A 20,372-nucleotide genomic window follows, 5' to 3' on the forward strand; every position below is an offset into this window, starting at 1 on the left:
GGGGGCCGGAGGCTGGGGGCGGGAACGCGGAGGGGCGGGAAAGGGGCGGGGGGGCGAGGCTCCCGCCGTCCAACGGCGTCTCGCCGCCTCGCTGCCGAGAGCCCGCCCCGCCGCCCCATTGAGGGCCGCGGCCGTCCTTCGCGCTGCCCGGCGGCCAATGCGGGGCGGTGCCGGCGGCGGCGGCGCCCCGCCCCGTCTCGGTGTGTGAGCGCCTCGGTGAGGCGGCGGTCACGTGTTGTTTTGCTCTTTAGTTGGGGCACTCGGTGCGCGATGTGTTACTTACGGCGAAACTCCTGCCGGCGCCGGCAGCACCAGCGGCAGCAGCGGCGGTCGGGGAGCCTTAGCGGCGTCGCCGGTACTCGAGCCGGGGAGGACGCCGGGCGGCCGCCAGCAGCACCCGCTGCCTAGAGGTGACAGCGGAGGATCCCGCTGCGGCTCCGAGCACTGCGCTCTTCTACGAAGGAATAACTTTATTTTACCTGCTTCCCTCCGTCCTTCCTTTTTTCTTTCTTTTTTTTTTTTTTTTTTTCTCGCCGCGGCGCTCGGGCTCCGGATCCGCTCAGCGTCGGCGACAGCAGCGAGAGGAGCCGGGCGGCGCTCCCGCCGCGGGGCTGGGGATGGCGAGCCCTGCCGTGCTGGGGCTGCTGCCCCCCCTGAGCTCCCCGCCCGGCCCCAACCTGAACAACAACAACAACAACAACCAGGGCGTCAGGAAGTGCGGGTACCTGCGCAAGCAGAAGCACGGCCACAAGCGCTTCTTCGTGCTGCGCGGCCCGGGCGGCGGCGGGGAGGAGGCGGGGGGCGCCCGGCTGGAGTACTACGAGAGCGAGAAGAAATGGAGGAACAAGTCTGGGGCGCCCAAGCGGGTGATCGCCCTGGACTCCTGCCTCAACATCAACAAACGGGCGGACGCCAAGCACAAGTACCTCATCGCCCTCTACACCAAGGACGAGTACTTCGCTGTGGCGGCCGAGAACGAGCAGGAGCAGGAGGGCTGGTACAGGGCTCTCACCGACCTGCTCAACGAGGGCAAGGCGGCCTCCCAGGGGTCCCCCTACCGCCACCTCGCCTCCCCCTTCTCCGCCTCCTGCGGCGCGGCCGCCGCCTCCCTGGCCGCGGCCGGCGAAGACCTTAACTACGGGCTGATCGCGCCGGCCACCGCTGCCTACCGAGAGGTCTGGCAGGTGACGCTGAAGCCCAAGGGCTTGGGTCAGAGTAAAAACCTCACCGGCGTCCACCGGCTCTGCCTCTCGGCCCGCACCATTGGGTTCGTGCGCCTCAATTGCGAGCTGCCCTCGGTCACGCTGCAGCTGATGAACATCCGCCGCTGCGGCCACTCCGACAGCTTCTTCTTCATCGAGGTGGGGCGCTCGGCCGCCACCGGCCCCGGCGAGCTCTGGATGCAAGCGGACGATTCGGTGGTGGCCCAGAACATCCACGAGACCATCCTGGAGGCCATGAAGGCGCTGAAGGAGCTGTCCGAGTTCCGGCCCCGCAGCAAGAGCCAGTCCTCCTCCTCCTCTTCCTCCGGGGGGGCCGGCGGGCCCGGGGGCAGCGGCGCCTCCGCCACCCATCCCATCACCGTGCCCGGTCGCCGGCACCACCACCTGGTCAACCTGCCTCCCAGCCAGACCGGCCTCCTCCGCCGTTCCCGCACCGACAGCCTCGCCGCCGGCGCCAGCACCAAGTGCACGCCGTGCCGGGTGAGAACGGCCAGCGAGGGTGACGGCTGCCGGATGGGCTCCGTGGCCGGCAGCCCTATGAGCCCGGGCCCGGTGCGGACCCCCCTGAGCCGCTCGCACACGCTCAGCGGCGTCGGAGGGCGGCAGGCGGGGAAGCTGCTCCCGGTGCTGGCCGGCGGTGGCGGCGGCGGGCTGCAGAGCAGCCGTTCCATGTCCATGCCCGCCTCCCACTCGCCCCCCTCCGCCACCAGCCCCATCAGCCTCTCCTCCAGTAGCGGCCTCAGCTCCGAGCCTGCCCACCCGCATCACCCGCAGCGCCCGTCCAGCGGCAGCGCCTCCGTGTCCGGCTCCCCCAGCGACGCGGGCTTTATGTCCTTCGACGAGTACGGCTCCAGCCCAGGCGGCGACCTCCGGCCCTTCTCCTCCTCCTCCACTGCCAGCAACCGCAGCAACACCCCCGAGTCGGTGGCCGAGACACCCCCAGTGCGGGACCCGGGGGGCGGCACCGACCTCTACGGCTACATGGCGATGGAGAGGCCCCCGAGTGGCCGCCTGTGCTACCGGCCCTGCCCCGACGCTGCCAGCGACAGGTGCCATCGGAAGCGGACCTACTCCCTGACCACGCCGTGCCGGCAGCGACCCGCCGCGCCGCAGGTTTCCTCCGCCTCCCTCGACGAGTACACGCTGATGCGCGCCACCTTCGCCGGCAGCGCCGGCCGCCTCTTCTCCTCCTGCCAAGCCGGGGCTTCCCCCAAAGTGACCTACACCCCCTACCCGGAGGACTACGGGGACATCGAGATCGGTTCTCACCGCAGCTCCGGCAGCAGCAGCACCAATCTGGGCCCGCCGGCAGTGGGGGGAGGAGCGGGAGATGATGACGGCTACATGCCCATGACCCCCGGTGTGGCCGCAGCCTTAGGGCAGGGAAGCCGGGGCAGCGATGATTACATGCCCATGAGCCCCACCAGCGTGTCTGCCCCCAAGCAGATCCTGCAGCCCCGGGCAGGGGTGGGTAGCGGGTCCCCGGGGAACGGGAGCAGCTACAAGACCAGCTCGCCTGGGGAGAGCTCCCCTGACGATAGCGGGTACATGCGGATGTGGTGCGGCTCCAAGTTGTCCATGGAGAGCTCAGACGGAAGGCTGAGTAACGGCGACTATATCAATATGTCCCCTCGGGACCCCCAGAATGGGCCCCAAGCTCCCTCCCTCACTCCCCCGGACTTCTTTTTTGCCCCTTCAGGGCATGGGTCCAATGAGCCCCCAAAGCCCAGCTGCTATTCATACAGCTCCTTACCCCGCTCCTACAAGAGCCAGGGCTTGGCAAAGGACAGCGACCAGTACGTCTTCATGAACTCCCCGGGGAGGATGATCCCGGAGGAGGCGGTGTGTGGAGCAGGCACCTTCGTCCCCTCCAGCCACACGGTGCCTTCGCCCCTGCGGCACAGCCGGACCGAGAGCTTCCTTAGCCAGCGGTGCCAGCGGGCGGCCCGGCCCAGCCGCCTCTCCTTGGAGACCTTGCGGACGGTGCTGCCCAGCATGAATGAGCACCCTCTGCCGCCGGAGCCCAACAGCCCCGGTGAATACATCAACATTGACTTTGGGGATGCTGCCGTGTATTCTCCCCCCTCGCTGCCTGCTGACAGCCCAGCCTCCTCCCTGGGCTCAGGCACGGGGCAGAGGCGCTCCCCTCTCTCTGACTACATGAACATTGACTTCGGGTCACAGTCACCCTCCCAGTCGGGCACAGTCTCAGTGGGCTCCTTAGAAGCTCTCTCTCCGGGTTCTTCCTCCAGCGCCAGCCAGCCCAATGGGCGCTACCTGAAGGCGGCTGTGGGGATGGCTTGTTCGTCCAGCCCATCGGATGGTGGTGACTACACCGAGATGACCTTTGGCATGGCCACTACCCCACCTCAACCCATTGTTCAGAAACCAGAAAGTGCCCGGGTCACCAGCCCCACGTCTGGCGTGAAGAGGCTCACCCTCTCTGGGGTGGAGGCTTTCATTCTCTCCAGCCCTCCCCCAGATCCGAATCGGGGGGCCAAAGTAATCCGGGCAGATCCCCAGGGGCGGAGGAGGCACAGCTCAGAAACTTTCTCTTCCACCACCACTGTGACCCCAGTGTCCCCCTCCTTCGCACACAACCCCAAACGACACAACTCAGCCTCGGTGGAGAACGTGTCCCTCAGGAAAAGCGAAGGCCTGGAGGAGGAGCAGGGTAGCAGTCCCATGTGCCGGGAGACCTCGGCTGGCTTCCAGAATGGCCTCAACTACATCGCCATTGATGTGGTGGATGGGTCCTTGGCAAACTGTGACAAATCCAGGTTGAAAGCTAGGCACCTCCTGAATGGGGGCATCAATGGAGTAGAGATGAGCACCTATGCCAGCATAGACTTTCTGTCTCACAACCTGAAAGAAGCCAGTGCTGTGAAAGGTGAGTAGCTACATCTGACAGTGCCTGCTGTGTGTGTTTGTGCTTGTGTTTACCATCACAGGGTTGTGTGTTGTTGTGTAGAGCACTATCCCTCTTCGCTTCTTTAGAAATCAGTTTTATCCCTTTTTACATGTCCTGCAGTAAGCAGTCTTGGAGGAACTTAGTGGCTCTTTGTATGAGGAAAAGGTTTAATTTTGGAATATTTATTCGTGTTTCAGTACTACAGTGCTGTTATTGTGTGTTTATACTTCTGGGTACCCCATGAGAAGCTGCTGTTGACACAATTTCCGTGTTTGGGCTGCATTCAGAGTTTTCTTAAGATTTTGGAAAGTGTTTGGAAAATGTGACCTAAATAGTTTATGTTAATGCAACTTCTAAATACTATTTAAAAATGTAAAATGATTGAGTTAAAACCAGCATTGTTTGATTGAGGACATCAGATTACAGAAACAATCCTTGGCTCCCTAGCTGAGAAGGTCTGGAATATCAAATTGAGAAGGATAAATTTAAAATCATGGTTTTGAAATACCTTATCTCTTGCAAAAGTTTAACAGTAAATCATAGTGAGCATGGAATGTGAATTTTTAAAATGGTATAGAAGTCACTATATATTTGAGCTGTTGTATGCTGTATTGCATATTTCACTTAAGGGCCCAGCCTGTGTTGGTGTGTAACAGTGTTCCAGTTGAGGGCTTGTGGATTGCAAATGTTGGGTGTTAAACTGAAGAAATCTGAAACGTAGGGTGAGAGAGAATTTTGATTTTCAGTATGTAGCTATTCCTTTAATTAGGTGCTGGTTATGCTGGGAAAAAAAAGGGAAAGAAACAAATACCCTTCCTTCTTCCCCGAAATAGAACTCCACCCTCTCTCAGTGAGTGAGGGTTTGTACAGAACTGGGGGCTGGTTGAGGAGGGCGCAGAGCAGCCAGCCTGTCAAGGAGGAAAAGTTAATAATGAGACACTTGTAAGGATTCTCTTGGCTCTTGGATTTATGCAAGACATGGTAGTCAAAGCCTTATGCATAGATAGCTGTAATATGTGTTTATGGGTATAGCTGGGGGAAGTGACAAGCCGTGTAGTAGCTGCTTGGAGGAGAGTAGGTATTGCTTCTCTGTTCACAGTGCTCATAGAGGCATCCATAACAAGTGAGCAGCAAAAGCTTGTAAGAGCCACTTGCAGGGTTTTTTCCCTTGTGTTTCCTTAGTAGCTAGTAGATTTTGAAGAAGAAAATATTTTCTCTTTTGATAGGAAGTGCAGGAAGATGGAAAAGATGAGAGATCCCACCGTTTGCAGAGCAAGCTCTGAACCTAATTAAAGACGAGAGGATTGTTGAATGCAATGTCAGAGTTTGAAAAGATGAAGGCTTATTCTGAATGACTGGAAGGGTTGAGGGCCGAGCCTTATTTGTCTCTTGCGTTTAGTTTTGCTGGGGTCGCTTTCAGGATCCTTGCGGCTTGCCCGAGCCCGGCGCGGATGCTGCAGCCCCCGCTCTCCTTGCCCGGCCTGGGGATGGCGGTCCCGGGCGCCCCAGACCATCACGCCCCTTTGCTTTGCAAACGGATTTTTCGCAGAAACGAGGAGCTTGTGTTGAGGCAGCTACAGCCCCGATTGCAGATGAAGCCCGGTGTTGGGAAAGAGCTGTTTCCACAGCACTCCCGAGCTGCTGACCCCTAGGGGGGAGGGGGGCGGCACCGGTGACCGGGAAAACCCGGCACGGGAGCGCGGGAATGGGAGCGGCGGCGGTCAGATAAGGAGAGGGAAACGAGCGCTGTCCTTCCCAGCCTGTAAACAAAAGGATAATGCAGAGAACGCAGCCGTGTTAATGTGGTTTTACGGCGGAGAGGGCTCAGTGCTGCTGCTGCTGCGTGTGTTTGTCCAAGGACGGTTATAGGCTTGTCTTTATTTTAATATTTAATCTGCATGTGTGTTTGTTTTTCCTCTTTCCCGTAAGCTTCTAAACGCAGATCACATGGAGGAGTGGTGCGGGGAGGCTCGTTGGGATTGACCCTATCTGTAGGAGGTGGGCTGTCTTCTCCAGCACCTCGCTTCCCTGAGAAGGGTGCCAGCCTGTAGGGTGCACTCAGAGGTACGGGATGCAGGGATGGATGGATGGAACCAGAGTCAGGTCCAGGTAGTAAGGAAGAACCTCACACCACCAGCATCCTCAGCCGACAGTGGGGTGGGTACCAAAAACAGGGCATCAGGTTAATTGCACTTGTGGCAGTCAATCTGGGAAAGTCACGCTATGGGGAAGGAGAAATACATGGTAAAGGACTTCATTGGATAAACTTCTGCAAATTTCCTAGTTTCCCTTTTCGTTTTCATTGGGATTTCACACTAAAGTTTGTTTATGCTAGGTCTTCTGCCAGTGCTTAAAAAGGTCACCCAGAAGTTTGCTAATGTATTTGAGTTTCAAACATTGTGATTTGGGAGACTACTGAGAATTTTATGTTTTACTGAGAAACATATTCTGTTTAAAGAAAACTGTATTTTGTGCATAGAAAAGATTACTTCAACTAAAGTATTTTGGGTAGGTTTGAGAAAATATAATTCTGTAAAAATTGTCGATTTGTACAAGAGAGAGCTTATATAATCAGCATTGTTTGTTTAGTTTGCACTTTTTTCAAACTTTGTTTCTAACTACATTAGAAAACTGAGAAGTTTTACTTCGAGAGTGGTTTGCAGTTATTTCGAAATGATGGAGAATCCATTTCTGTTTAATATTTAGAACAGAAGACTCTTGAGTATACAAACAAGCTCCTTGTAATTACCTTCTCAGAAAATAAGTATTTTGATTTGTGCAAATACATGTAAAAAACCATGCATTGAGTTATTCTTTAAGGATTTTGATTTGTGCAAAACACATGTTAAAAATCAGTCTGATTTCTTTCTTAAGGTCTGTAGCAGTAGTTATATTTTCATGTGGATAACTGCTTTAAGGAAAATTATTTGTATAATTTAAAGGTGGCTAGCTTCCATATGTCGTGTATTTCTCTGCTATCAGTAACTTGCCTCTGCTGTAGGGGAGTGCTTTGCTTTTGGAAGTCTCTGTCCATGTTGTTCTGTCACTGCAAGAGCAAGGGGTGCATCGTCAGCCACTGTCAAAACAGAACAGTTAAAATGTTGCTTGAAATGATCACTTCGTTTAGTTCTACTGTGTTCTGAAAATGTGCAAATATTTAGGAGTTGGAGAAACAATTGCCTTCATCTGATATGTAAATAAAATAATACTGTTATTGGTGGGTTAAAATTTGTTACTTGCTAATAACTAGCTTTTGTTCTTAAACTATGACTTTTTTGCTTAGAAATATGGACTGTGAATGGATTTCATTATTTATGGAGATGTTTACACTAATTTTTCTCATAAAGTGTGAATTATTTATTCCAGTATATTTATGACAGATTAATCTACAATGATGTGACTTTTTATGGTGGATCTTAGTTCTGAAGTCAAAGTTGAAGTCAGATAGGAGCTTTGTTTCTGTTTCAGTGAGGTTAAGATTTTACCCTTTGCGTGTAATCCTGGAATTCTTAATTAATATTACCATTAAATTTAGTGGGTGTATAATAGGGAATTTTCTTTAATCTAAATCACCAGAGTGGGTTATCTTTAATTTTGTTTCCTTTTCCATTCACAGAGTGCTCTGTAGCTTCAACTTGCAGATGTTTCTAGTAGTTGGCCTAGTTTTCTAAAATTGAACAGATACTATATGTAATAATGCAAAGGACCTTGAGGGTTCTTTCCCTCATCTGTCAGTTTCTTTTGCCTTGATTTGTTTGAAGAAGTCATCATCTGTAATGCAGCTGCTTAAAATCATAATAAGGTGATTTTTGATAATAATGTTCTCCCTTTGCACTTGCCTTGTCAATTAGCTTTCAGTTTTGTGAGGGTTTTATGGTTGTACCTAAATAAAAAGCCTATCTTAAGAAATCTCTTTCTCTGTCTTTCTGATGGTGTTTTAGATTGTGGAAGACATAAACTTTGTTTCCTTTTTCTTTGGGATTACTTTACACAATGAATTGTATTATTAAGTTGTTTTTTTGACCTCCTCTTCATATGCCTACTGCCAAAAAGTTTTGGTTCTCAGAGCAACATGACAATGCTTGTCTCTTTAACAAAATTAATGCTCATTTTAAAATAACTTCTTGAAAGTATTAAAAGAACTATATGCTTTGTTAGAAATTTATACATCTTTTAAAGTCTTTTTTGAATAAATCCATTGTAGTAGTTTCTCTTACTGCTAAGTTCTGTAAGAACATCAAACCAACTGCAGAAAGAACTGAGCTACTTTTAATAACTTACATAGCTTGAATCTTTAACTCACACTTAAAAATTTAAGGTTTTCTTTTAAATGTCTCAAAATTTACTTACTGTCTTTCAGATGGCACTTTGCAGGTGACCAAACCAAAATGGTTGGATCTGATCCTAACAGTGCCACTAGTGAAACACAAAATGTAAACTGAAATTATCTAGGATTAAATGAAGCTTTAAATACTTTAAATTTTGTTGATTATATGGGTGTCAGCTTGTTACAAACAAATAAAATATCAAGACATCTATTAGAATATCAAGATATCTATTAGACTTTTTTTTGCTTTATACTTAAAATTATGTTTAGCTATACTGCTCATAGAAAGAATGTCATGGTTTCTTTCAGTCATTTAAGATAAATTGTTACAGACCAAATTGAATGGTGGGTTTGTCTAAAATGAACCAGTACAGTCATTGCTCAAGGCAGAGGAAATGCTTAGGTTGATGATTGCTTCTGATTACTTGATTTCTTTCAAGATAGCTACAGAGACTAATGTTCATTTGTAAGTAAGAAGAATAAAGGAGTGTTTGAGCAGAAAGAGTATTAGGGCTTGTTTTATATGGTGGGGTTGGTCTGTTTTTGTTGGGTTTTTTTTGTTTTTAAAGAGAGTCTAACATGGGTTTCTTTACACTTGGTTTACTCTTATTTTTAAGTAGTGTTAATTACACTGGAATGCTGAAGTGGTTTATAAGCTGAAACACAGCAAGCATCCACTGAAAAATTTAGCCAGTTACTGTATGCAATCTAACTTCCCTCCCTATTCAGCAGTTAAATGACAGCATAACTACATTCAGGTATTTTCTGTCTATAAGTTTTTCTCTAAAAGCACTATTAATATGTTTCTTTTTAACGTAATAAACATCTAAAAAATGGTTGTATCTGTGGCTTTTTTCTTCTGAATTTGTTGAAATATAGTATACTTTTTACACTGGTTGTCCATATGTTTTTGTTCTTTGTGTCTGTGTTCATTGTGTTAGTCATGATACAGCAAATTTTGTGGAAGTTTTAACATTAAGTTGATACACAATGTGTAATAGCAATTTCAAGAGTATACGGTGACCGATTTGTTGAATTAGGATGTGTAATTTTGAAAGTTTCATGACTCTCTGGGTTTTTCTGTAGTTTCTTACAATGTTTGCTTTGAAGTGATCTGTGTATTCATGGAAATCAGTATTATCCCTTGAGTTTTCAGAAGATGGTGTAGTGACCTCCAAAGTTCAGATATGTTTTCTTTGTGTCTGTTGTCTGGCATGTAGTTATTTTTAAAGTTTTGTGTGTATGTGTGTAGGGGGTCAAGAGTGGCAGCTTTGAAAAGCCAAGTTCAGCTCAATAGTCCCGTTGTTGCTGGTTGTTGAAAACACTGGCTCTCCTGTAGCAGTTTTCAAAGGAAAACTTGTTTGTTTTTGTTGTTGTTTTGGTGTATTTTCTTTTTTTTGCACCTGTATTTGTGTCAACTGCCTTTAGCTATCTAGCAACCCGTGTGTTTCTTGGATTAGTCAGTCTGCCAGGGCTCTGGAGAGCCACCAGCAGTAAACAGAACCAGCAAAGGTGGCTCCCTCCCATTGTCTTTTAAATGCGAGCTATAAAGTAGCATGCATTTTCCACTTCATCTCTGTCAGCTTTGGAGGAAGCCAGGATTACTAGTTTAGATTGTATTTTCAGTTTCTGCACTAATACATGTAGAATGAATCCCTTAGTTGTAAGGTTGTGTCAGTAGTTAGCACAAGCTTTTAAAACTTGGATATTACAAGCCTGATGCAAACCATAGAGAAACCAATGCAGAGATTGCTTACATCTTTACAGAGGGCCACTTTAAAGTATTTCCTAGTGTGTTAAAGTGCTAACACATCTAGTAATGTTTGAGGCTGGCTCAAAGACAGCAGTAGGTTGTAATCTCTGTGTAGCCAGTTAAACAGTAATGAGTAACTTTCCTGAAGAATAGGTGAGTGCCTGCTTATTTCCATGGAGTTATGCTATTGCTTGGTAGCTCAGGTGACAAATTGGATGCTAAACTGGGACTGTTTAGGAAAGATTTTCAATCTGATTATGAGAAATCCCTTTGGAAATTAATTTAAAAGACCAAGGACAATACTTGGAGTTCTGTTACTGTTTTTGCTTTTAAAAATACCTCAAAGCATTCTTAATTGTTTTTATCAGTGATGATGACCCCAATTTGTGTATAGCTGTATCAAAAATAGTAATCTTAAAAAAACTAAGTTCTTGCTCACAGTGCAAGCAAATACTCTCTGGAAAGAGGCTTACTACAAGTGAACAGTGGGGAGATACTTTCCAAAATAAACATACTTGATGCTAGGATGGTTTTTTTGTTTATTTTCAAATCCAGAATTGCCCATCTTAGTTAAACAAAAGTTACTTCAGAATGTGTTTTTTATCTCAGTAAATCAATCACAAAAATAATTAGGGAAAAACAATTCAAGCCACAAACCTAAGCCCCCACCTCTGATGGTGACATCTACACTACAGAAGAGTAATGTAATAGCTTTATTGCATAGATTAGGAATGATTCAGTGTTTTGTTTACGTTATTTGTCAATCTCTTCAGCATCCTAGAGGAGAACACTTCCTTCCTGGCAGATGGCAGCCCCAGGGCCATGCACCTGCCATTACAAGCACTACACAGTAGTAATCTACCCCAGCATCGCTGTTGACAAGAGGCTAATGATTGGAGACTGTCTGCCTGACAGCCTAAACAAAGTAGGAACATATTTGTTCTTCAGTGAGGCTCTGAGAGATCTTAGGTAGGACAGGCAGGACAGTATGCTGAAGAATTATCACGGGACTTAGTTTAGGTCTCTTTGGTAGCGTGTGTAGCATGAGCCACTTGTAAGATAATGATGTTTCAAAAAGCAGGCGGTGGGTGTCTCAAGGAAGGGATTTTCTGTGTCTCTGGCAGTGATGTGCCGTGTGTCAGTGGCTCAGGGTTGGTGACTGCGGGGCTGTGTCCATCCTCTGCAGCGCTGGCTGCCCTCGCTGCGAGCGCTTGGCTGCTACATGGAGCCATGAGCACTCCTGGAAAGTCAGATTGTCTCTTTGTTTGAGTGGTGTGCTTGGTGTTTGCATAATGCATTCCTATTTCAATAATTTGATTTGTAATTTTATGTGTTTTCATTATGACACTAGACCACAGCCTCATCTTTTATTTTTTGTTCAGTTCTATTACGCCTAAGTGTGCATTTGCTTTTCTTCTTTGGAACAAGTGTGGGCGATGTTTCTAGGGGACACTACCCAAGGCAAGGGTATCTTTGAACTAGGCCAGGATGTTCTTTGCTAAATTTAAAAACTACCCAAATATTACCCAGAGTTTGTAGGGTATTAAGCAGGATTACATGACGCACGGATTAGACATTGTTGAGCAGCTTGTTTTTGTTTGAAGGGGTCAGAAATGGAGGCACTGGGGTTCTAGTGTGATGCCAAAATAGCAAATTTGCTGAAAATCACAAACAGCAGAAGTTTCTTAGAAACAGTAGAGCACTTTGCAGAATTTTCCAAGCTTTTTCCAAGTGATGCTTTAGTAAAACTTGCTTGATATGTGCTGTGATATAAAACTCAGTGTTCTGTTGAGTTTCAGTTTCCAAATCTGTTTCACAGGTACTTTAAAGTAGACTAAGAAACACCACTCTAAGTGCAACTTGAGGCGGAGGCCTTTGATTCTCTTCAGTCAAAGACAAATCAATAAATCATTCCAGTAACAGTGGGAAAATCATGTCAATGAAATAAGATCTAAGCTGGCTTTGATTAGTCTCTTGCATTGTGTCCACTGAGGCAGTATATTATTTTTAAAAGTGTTTATGACAGTCATGTCTACCTCATTAAATTGAGTGGCATTGTCAAGTTAAGGTAGGGAATCAGAATTATGAAGACTTTTTTTCTATGTTGGGTTGGTTTGGTTCTTGGTTTTTTTGGGTTTTTGTTGTTGTTGTTGCTTGTTTGCTTATTTGTGATTTTTTTCTTTGTTTCGTTTGGTTTTGCTTTGAATCTAGACTTTTTCTCACTGGAATTCATTATATTGATTGAACAAGGCATAGACAATCTTTTGGGGCTGGGTTAGGCTTAACTCTTATGTAGAAGTCAGTGGTGTTGAATAGTTGCTCAAGAACAAGAAAACAATCATGTTTTTTGTTTAGTCTGCCTTCACTGACAGAGATAATTTAGGCTATAGAAACTTACTGGCAATAACTGGTAATGTTGCATTTTAGCATTATTTCAAAGAGTAAGAGTAGAATTGCCAGATGGATGCAAACCTCACAGTTTTCTAGTTAATGCAAAACTTTTACATCACCACATTGACAGCTTCAAATACTGTGGTCTCTCCCGTGGTTGAATTACTGAGAAGTTATAGAGTGAATTTTTATGCACTCTTTTTGCTAGTTCCTCTGGTAGTGGTATTTCAAAAACTCCAGTGAGTTGTTTTTAGTTTACTCGAAAAGGCAAACCAAAATCAGGTGAAGTGTCTAACCAAAATTTTCACTTATACCTAAAAAAGATTTCTTGTGATGGAATAATGAGATTTGGAATTGGAAGGTGGAGGTAGAGTTCTCCTGGAAGTCAGTTGCACTCAGTTGTGTTGTAACATCATTCATTTTTACATCATAAACATTTGGTAAAGTTTATAGGAGGGTGGACTTGCATCTTCTACAACAGCTTTCATTCCTGAGCAATTAGTTCTGCCAAAATGAATGAAATAGAACTATAATAATACCATCTCTTTAACATAGTGAAAGGAAAAATTACACTTTCATTGTAACAATCCTGTACGTAAACAATAAAGATTTGTCCTGGTGATTGCCATGAAAGTTGTTTGTGAACTATGAAAAGTCCTTTAATTAAGAATTGTTTACAACTATATTAGTTTTAATCTAGCATAAAACTTCAAATATTTATGTTTGGATTTTGAGTCAGTCTTGTATAACAATACAAAGTTACATTATTTTCTGAATGTTGAAGTTGCAGAATTAGTGCTCATGACTTTAACAATAATTATAGAAAATTAACTATGTGGATGAGCATTAGGAATAAATATATATATGTATGTATATAAATGACCCTGATGCACAGAATAATTGAAAGAATTTGCCATAAACTTAAAACTGTTAGTACTTACTGTTTTACAATCCTAATAGTCTAGTAGTTACTCTCACAAATACCAGAGAAACTCTTAACATGCTCTAATGAGTGCTGGGATAATATTGCTTTCTTTTGGGTATCTGCAGAAAGGTGACTTATTATACAGTTCTGTTTTAATCTTCAAATGTCAAATGAAAATTCAGTAAAAATGAGCTTTTAACTGTAACCTTGAATGGTGTATTTTCATATAAATGGTAAATTGTGTGGTCTCTAAATAAATAAATAAAAAGATGATAATTGGATGTTGAATGTTAGCCAATAGGATGATTTCCAACTACAAATGCACTGATGTATTTCAGCACTGTAAGTGATTCCTAGTTTAGGTCCTCTTTTCCCTCATACTACTCCTTCCTGCTGTAAGTGTGAATATTCAAGGGACAGTAAACCAAAAGGTTTGTAAGATGGGGTAGCATGAGATAGTGTATCTGTTTAAAAAAAAATAGAACTTGATAGTAGTGAAATATTATTGATTTTTAGTGGAGGTCAGATTCAGCCCTCAGGAAGTAAATTGATGGACATTTATTTTAGTACATGTGCACTTGAGTCTGTGAGGAAGTTGAAACAACAGCTCAGATCTTGCAGCTTGAGTGAGCACAGTGGAACTGGTGTGGCTGAATGCAGAGGGAGCAGGCTGTGCTGTGGGTGAGCTGTGTGGGGTGTTTGGATGCCAGGCTGCTGTTTGAGGGAGTTGTTCTGAGGGCTCATTTAGAGTCTGAAATGACTCCGTAAGTCTTGAGTCTGCTTCATCAGTCATGAGCATGGCAAGCTTTAACTTGCCATGCTGTCCATGTGGATGCTATCTTGTCACATTAAGAGAAAATGCTGCAGTATTTTCTATTCCTCTCATTTGTTTTCTCCTCATCTTTTCAATTTTCTGTGTTCTCATAGATGGGCTGTTGTCGCTTTTACAGGGTGACAACATTTTAGCCTTACTGTTTTAAAAACACATACTGGGAGTTATTTCCATGATGTTTTGTGTCAAGTAAATTTGGGCTGGTATTCCACTTACTTTGCTAAAGTGTTCTACTCTACTTTGCTGAGAAATAGTATTGAATTAGTGCAGCTTATGCTGTATCCTTATCACTTTCTTTGCAGTAAACTGTTAGATGGGAAGGATTCAAGGTGCATCCAGTGGAACTGGCAACAATTGCATTCATTCAGTATAATCTGTGTTTCTTGCTTGAGAAAGAAAGTAAATATGGGTAAGAAAGAGGACACAATCATATGCTTTTTGCTTTCACAAGTATCCTTAATAAGGCACAGGAGAAACAGAATGAAGGATTTATAACAATAACAAAGAAAAGGTGCTGGGACTTCAGAACATGTTCATAGGAAACAGTGAGTTATTTTGAGAAGTGATGCACAGGGAGACAACTTTAAACTCTCCACCCCTACTGGACTGAAGTTTGTGTATCCTGTCTTTGGAAGGGTGTCTTAACCCCTTTATCAGGCACTCATTTTTTGCCTGTCTTCTTGAGGGATTTTCCAATTTGTTTTCTTTGGGTTACCTGAGTAGCTGATGCTTCATTCTACTCTGAAGACAAAGTTTTATTAAGTTCTGCTGAAGATGTCAAAACAGTGGACAAAGAAGTCTTTTATTGAATCCATATGTTAAATTTTTTTGCAATCTTAATTTTTTTTTTACCATGTAAAGCCATTGTTTTATTGGGCTGTGAAGTGGCTTTATCTTATTCATTAGTGTAGCTGGGCTGTGTGTGTGTACCTGAGTAAATTCTTAGGTTTGATTCCATAGTCAAACATTTTAGTATGTCTCAAAATACATTAACTCATTATTTGCATTAGATACGCATCGTTTTCTTACTCCAGGTAAGAATTAGCCTTGTTTGTGCTTGATACATAAAAACCTGTTGTCTCATATTTGGTAATTTTAAATTAATTCAGGAGCAAGAGGAACTTGTGTAAATTCTGATTTAGTTTAGGAAAAACATTGAAAATAAGTGGTACAGAATATAGTATACAGTGGCTATGAGGCTATGACTGTAATGGTTGGAATGAACAGCCTTACCATCTGTCTAAGTTTGAAATTCTGTTTCTTCATTGAATCATGGAGGTTTTTTCCTAGTAGGGGTGTCTTTATTGGTGTATATGGTGACAATATTCTTTAACTTCCCTGCTTCTGGAATGTGGTACTTTTAATTTGACAGAGATTTCCAAGATTTTTTGTAGTAGTGATAAGCTATTAATAGAGAAGCTTAGAACCATTTCTCCTCTTTGTCTTAGGTCATTTTTTTGGCCATTTGTAACCCCATAATAGTCTTTCTGGAATAGTAATAATGAATTTCTTCACTTAATTTTTAAGGTATTTTAGCTAAAAATAGCTACTGGAAATAAGGACCTCTAATACAGTCCACAGAGTATTTTGTACTGTAATTTGAAAAGCTTTGATATCGAGAAGCTTGTTCATGCTGGGTTTATTTCCTATATCTTTTGTGGATATGGTTATATAATTTTGTCCAAGACTTATTTCTGCTCTATACAAAAGTGTATCTATGGTCTCAACGTAGATTGAATCTGAATTTTATTTTTTTGATGATGATTGTTGGAGAGGCTGAGGCATCAAAGGGAAAGACACTCAAAATTGCTGTATCTTTTATTAGTGCCTCAGGTTGCTTGGTTGCTTGATTTTTTTTTTCCTTATTGTAAACAAGCAGCTTGTGTTTGCTGTAGAAATGTTGTGGTAGGATTGTTTAGCCCAGACGGGATGGGATTATTTGCAAGCTGAGGGAGGATATTCCAGAGGAGGCAATTTATCTGTGTTTTTCTTAATAGGTTTTGTGAAATTCAGCTGTGCTGGGATCCTGTTTTGGTCTGGTGGACATGACTCTAATTAAAAAGGGAGAGAGGCTATAGGTTAACCCCAGGACATGAGAATCTGAAGGGACCTTCATGTATGTGTCATAAGTGAAGCTGCTTCATGTCTTCTGTATTGCAGATTGCAACTCAAATGTCTCCTGTATGTCCTAAGGGTCTGTGTTCCTGGTTTAGATTTCCAGGTATATGGTGGTTGTTTTTAATCTAGCCAATGCTGTTGCACTTTATGCAGAACTGTAGTAATAACTGTGTAATGCCCACATTTGCACCTTAGGAGTCTACCAAAAGACTCCTCTTCAGAGAAGGATCTGTCTTCCATAAGTAGTCATTAAAAGGATACAGGTGTATTTTCAGCATTGAAGAGGCTGCTCAAAGCCTCTCGAGATTGGAGATGGGCACAAAACCACCTCCCTTGATCATAGAGGGAGCCTATATGCTTGGCATAAATGGAGCATCTAACTTAGAGATCTGCAGCTTGTGAGATCAGCCTTGCTGTGCAGTGTCTTATTTTAAGCAGAAAGACTTGAAGTAAGACTGATACCTGTATGTGGATCAGCTAACATAGTTATGTGTTCTTGTTTGACCTGGACTGTACTTTAGTTAGTTGATGATATATTGTACTTGTTCAGTAAATGTGAAATTAAAAGGGATTTGTGTTCTCTCCAGCTGTGCAGCTTCTGCACTGTTGACTGAACACTTTTCAGTATATTTCCTGGTCAATCACAATATGTGATTTATGCAACAGTATCAGGGCTTTGGCACTTGCAGGCAAACTTGGGCTTTAAAGGTGCAGATGCCTTGGGGGGAAGTACTGGTGTTCTGCAAAGCATTTCTTCTGGCAGTGCCTGTGATCTTTCTGTTGTTCTAGAACAGCATCATAGCTTTATAAAGTCTCAGCTACTGCATTGTATCCTACAGGAAATCATAGTTCCTTAATATGATATCCTGGGGTGTTCATTGCACCTATTACAGATGTCCTAAGCAGCTTTAAAGAGCTGGAGTGTTGGCAGTAGGAGAAAATGCATGCAGGTCTTGATGTGCTGGAAAGTCTCCCTGAAATTTAGGGGAATTCTCTGCTAAGCATCGTGGGACTAGAGCCAATCTCTAAAGTATTCCATCTTAAGTGACAAAGATGGGTTTTAATCTGTTTTATAGAAACAGTCCTGGCAGCATAATAAAATTTCAAAAAGATGTGAGTGTCAGTTGTATAGTTGTGTGATCAGACATATTGCTGTAAGTAAAATGTATTTTTAAAAAATGCTATATTGGTACTAGTGAGCCTTTCTTAGAAAATTGAGTGTAATAATTGGTTGCTTATAAATATATTTTCTGGCAGCAAATACAGGGAGCCATAAAACAAATAAGATACCTGTGTAAGAGCACTTGGGAGAGGAGGAAAAACCTGGTGAAACAGTAGAGTACACCTCTGTTTCTGTAAATACTTACTGAGAGCTCTTATAATTGCAGACAAAAGTGTATCTTGCACTGGAACTAGTAATGTTGCAAGTAATTGACACGAATTTTTTGGATCTTTTTAAAGAAATCCCTTTGAAGCTTTGAGAAAAGTGCTGTGAAAGCACACTGTGCTCTGAGAGCATAGTATTTTTCATACTTTAACAGATTGGGTTTTTTTTTGTTTTTTTTGCTTGTTTCTTCTTGAGGGAGGTAGTATTTTCTACTGCAGTCTCATGGCTGAAAAAAATAATGGAATAAGTGCTGTTTTCTGAACTGAGATTGATTGCATGTCTCACATATTCTTGTTCCTGAGGGTGGGTAAACTTGGTGCTTTGCATTCACCTTGCCTTTCTTAAAAATGCAGAGCTTTAGTATCTGCTTTGTCTTGCAGAGCAAATCATTCTGGGCTTCACTTTCCTTCACTTTCTTTGCAGTAAACTATTAGATGAGGAGGATTTAAGGTGCATCCAGTGGAGCTGGCAACAATTGCATTCATTCAGTATAATCTGTGTTTCTTGCTTGAGAAAGAAAGTAAAATATGGGTAAGAAAGAGGACATAATTATATGCTTTCTGCTTTCACAAATTATTTTCTGACCAGTGTCCAGTTTCAAAACTTGTGTTCTCAGAAGATTTAACCACCTAAATTACTTTTCTAAACAGCTCACTAAGCTTTTTGCCTCTGCTTTCCAACACAGTATTAGTTAGCATCTGTGAGTGATATGTAGATGATATTTATCATTTCCGTATGACAAAAATACATCTTTTCCTTTCATGTCTTAATATAATACCAACTTCTTTATGCAATAAAATCCTTGTCAACTACAGAAAGAAATGCTAATTCATCTCTGGATTAAAGTCAGAGTAAGAAGTTACAGATGCCCATATTTGTTTTTAAAATGCAACATAAAACTATTTTAAAATTTTTTTCTGTAATTTTTAGCAAAGTATTTCCTGCAAAGGAGAATAGAAGAAAATTTGTAAATAACAAATCCAAGTATCATTCTTTAAGACATCATTTTGGTTTGGTTACTGAGACTGTTTGTTGAAGGAATAGAGGGAAATGTCTGCTGGGGGATTGTGTTAGAGTGGCTGCTTTTGAGAAGACTCAATAGAGTGATAAGTATTAAGGCTGAAAAATGTGAAGGTGTTGAAATCAACAGGTTTGGGGCACCCTGCTAAATTTGTGATTCTGGCTTTCAGAAAGTATGCACTGTGCCAAATGCTGATAGTCTACAGTAGCAAAGAAGTTTAGAAGAGCTTGGCTCATGGTCTTTAACAGTCTGGCTTGTCCTTATAGGTAAATCATTAGAAAGTAAAGAGAACTTTGGGTAGTACCTCCATTTGCAAAATCCATATCTTGGATTTTGTATGCAGCTGCTTTTGACCCACTGTCAGAGAGAGGAAACTGGATTAGGGGAGAGTATAACCTGCTTCAATGCAGCACTTCTGTGTTGCATTGCTCACTTCACTAAATGGTTTCAGGGAGTGGTGATGTATTTTCATCATGGAACATGATGAAACTTCTTGCCTAGCTTCATCTTTTCCTCACTTCTCTGTTACTGACAGATTCACATTGACAAGGGTGAGGCTATAAAAGGTCTCTAGAAAAGTATTGACAAAATTTGAAAACAATCCTTTAAAATGTTTATCCTACTTTAGGTTGCTCAAGAGTTTTAAGTGGGGATGTGGCAAGAAGAGAAAGCTGTAGGGAAAAAGTTGCCTTCCTGTGCATGCCAGGTCATTCCTCTTATGCTTTCCCTGCTTTCTTTTTCTCTCACTTCTCTCCCTGTGTATCTCTTCTGCAAGAAGATGCATTCCTCTGGACATGTCTCCTAACCTGAAAGTCCAAAAGCTGCAGTAGCCAGCTACCCTTTAGTGTGTGACCATCCAGTGTGTTTGGGTAGCAGGTGAGATGCCTAAGTGAATGTATGTCCTGCCAGGGGTGTTTGTCTCCTTGGTAAGCCACCTGAAGGTCAGTTTACAGAACAGGAGGGGGGTTGACTGTGAAAGCTGGAGAGCCCTGTGTTTTAAAACATACTGCTCTCTGGAAGATAAATGTCTTCCTCTAGGATTCTCTTGTAAATCTGAAGCCTCTTTTGATACTGAGTGCCTAAGCCCATTTGGCAGTGATGGAGGCAGGTATTAGTCTTTGAAAGAGTGCCTGGATGTAGTGTTTCTGTTCCCTCTCCACAATATTTATGCAGCAAGAGCACTTACCTGGGACTGACCAGTGTCCAGTACCTTTCTGACTGAAAAAAGATCTCAGTCCTCTTTTCCCCTTCACCACCTTATGGCATGTCTTAACCATATATTGTTGGGTGGAGTGTTCTTGTTCTTTCTTACTGCAGCTGTTTTTATGGAATAATTAGATATCCACTGTAATGGAAAGAGAGACTGAACATGAGTTCCCACAACTTACATGAGTCCTTATCCCGGTTCCTATGAATATTTAAATTTTTAATGTGACTATTTCTTCAATTTAACCAGTGGAAAAAATTACTTTTTATCCCAAGTT

General features: G+C 43.6%; 1 protein-coding gene across 3 annotated transcripts in view; it reads left to right on the forward strand.

Annotated features, from left to right (window-relative positions):
* Positions 1–528: 528 nt before the first annotated feature.
* IRS2 (insulin receptor substrate 2) overlaps positions 529–20,372 on the forward strand; it is a 28,624-nt gene continuing 8,780 nt past the window's right edge. The window contains exons 1-2 of one of the 3 annotated variants that reach the window (XM_066545331.1): positions 529–4,113; positions 6,064–9,303. In XM_066545331.1, the coding sequence (XP_066401428.1) occupies positions 618–4,113; positions 6,064–6,185 (3,618 nt within the window). In that variant the 5' untranslated portion in view covers positions 529–617 and the 3' untranslated portion in view covers positions 6,186–9,303. Of the gene's footprint in view, positions 4,114–5,360; positions 9,304–20,372 lie in introns of those variants that run through there. The other 2 variants (XM_066545332.1, XM_066545333.1) reach the window with 2 other exon arrangements.

This window comes from Molothrus aeneus, chromosome 2 (genome assembly GCF_037042795.1).
Source record: "Molothrus aeneus isolate 106 chromosome 2, BPBGC_Maene_1.0, whole genome shotgun sequence".
NCBI classification, from domain to species: Eukaryota; Metazoa; Chordata; class Aves; order Passeriformes; family Icteridae; genus Molothrus; species Molothrus aeneus.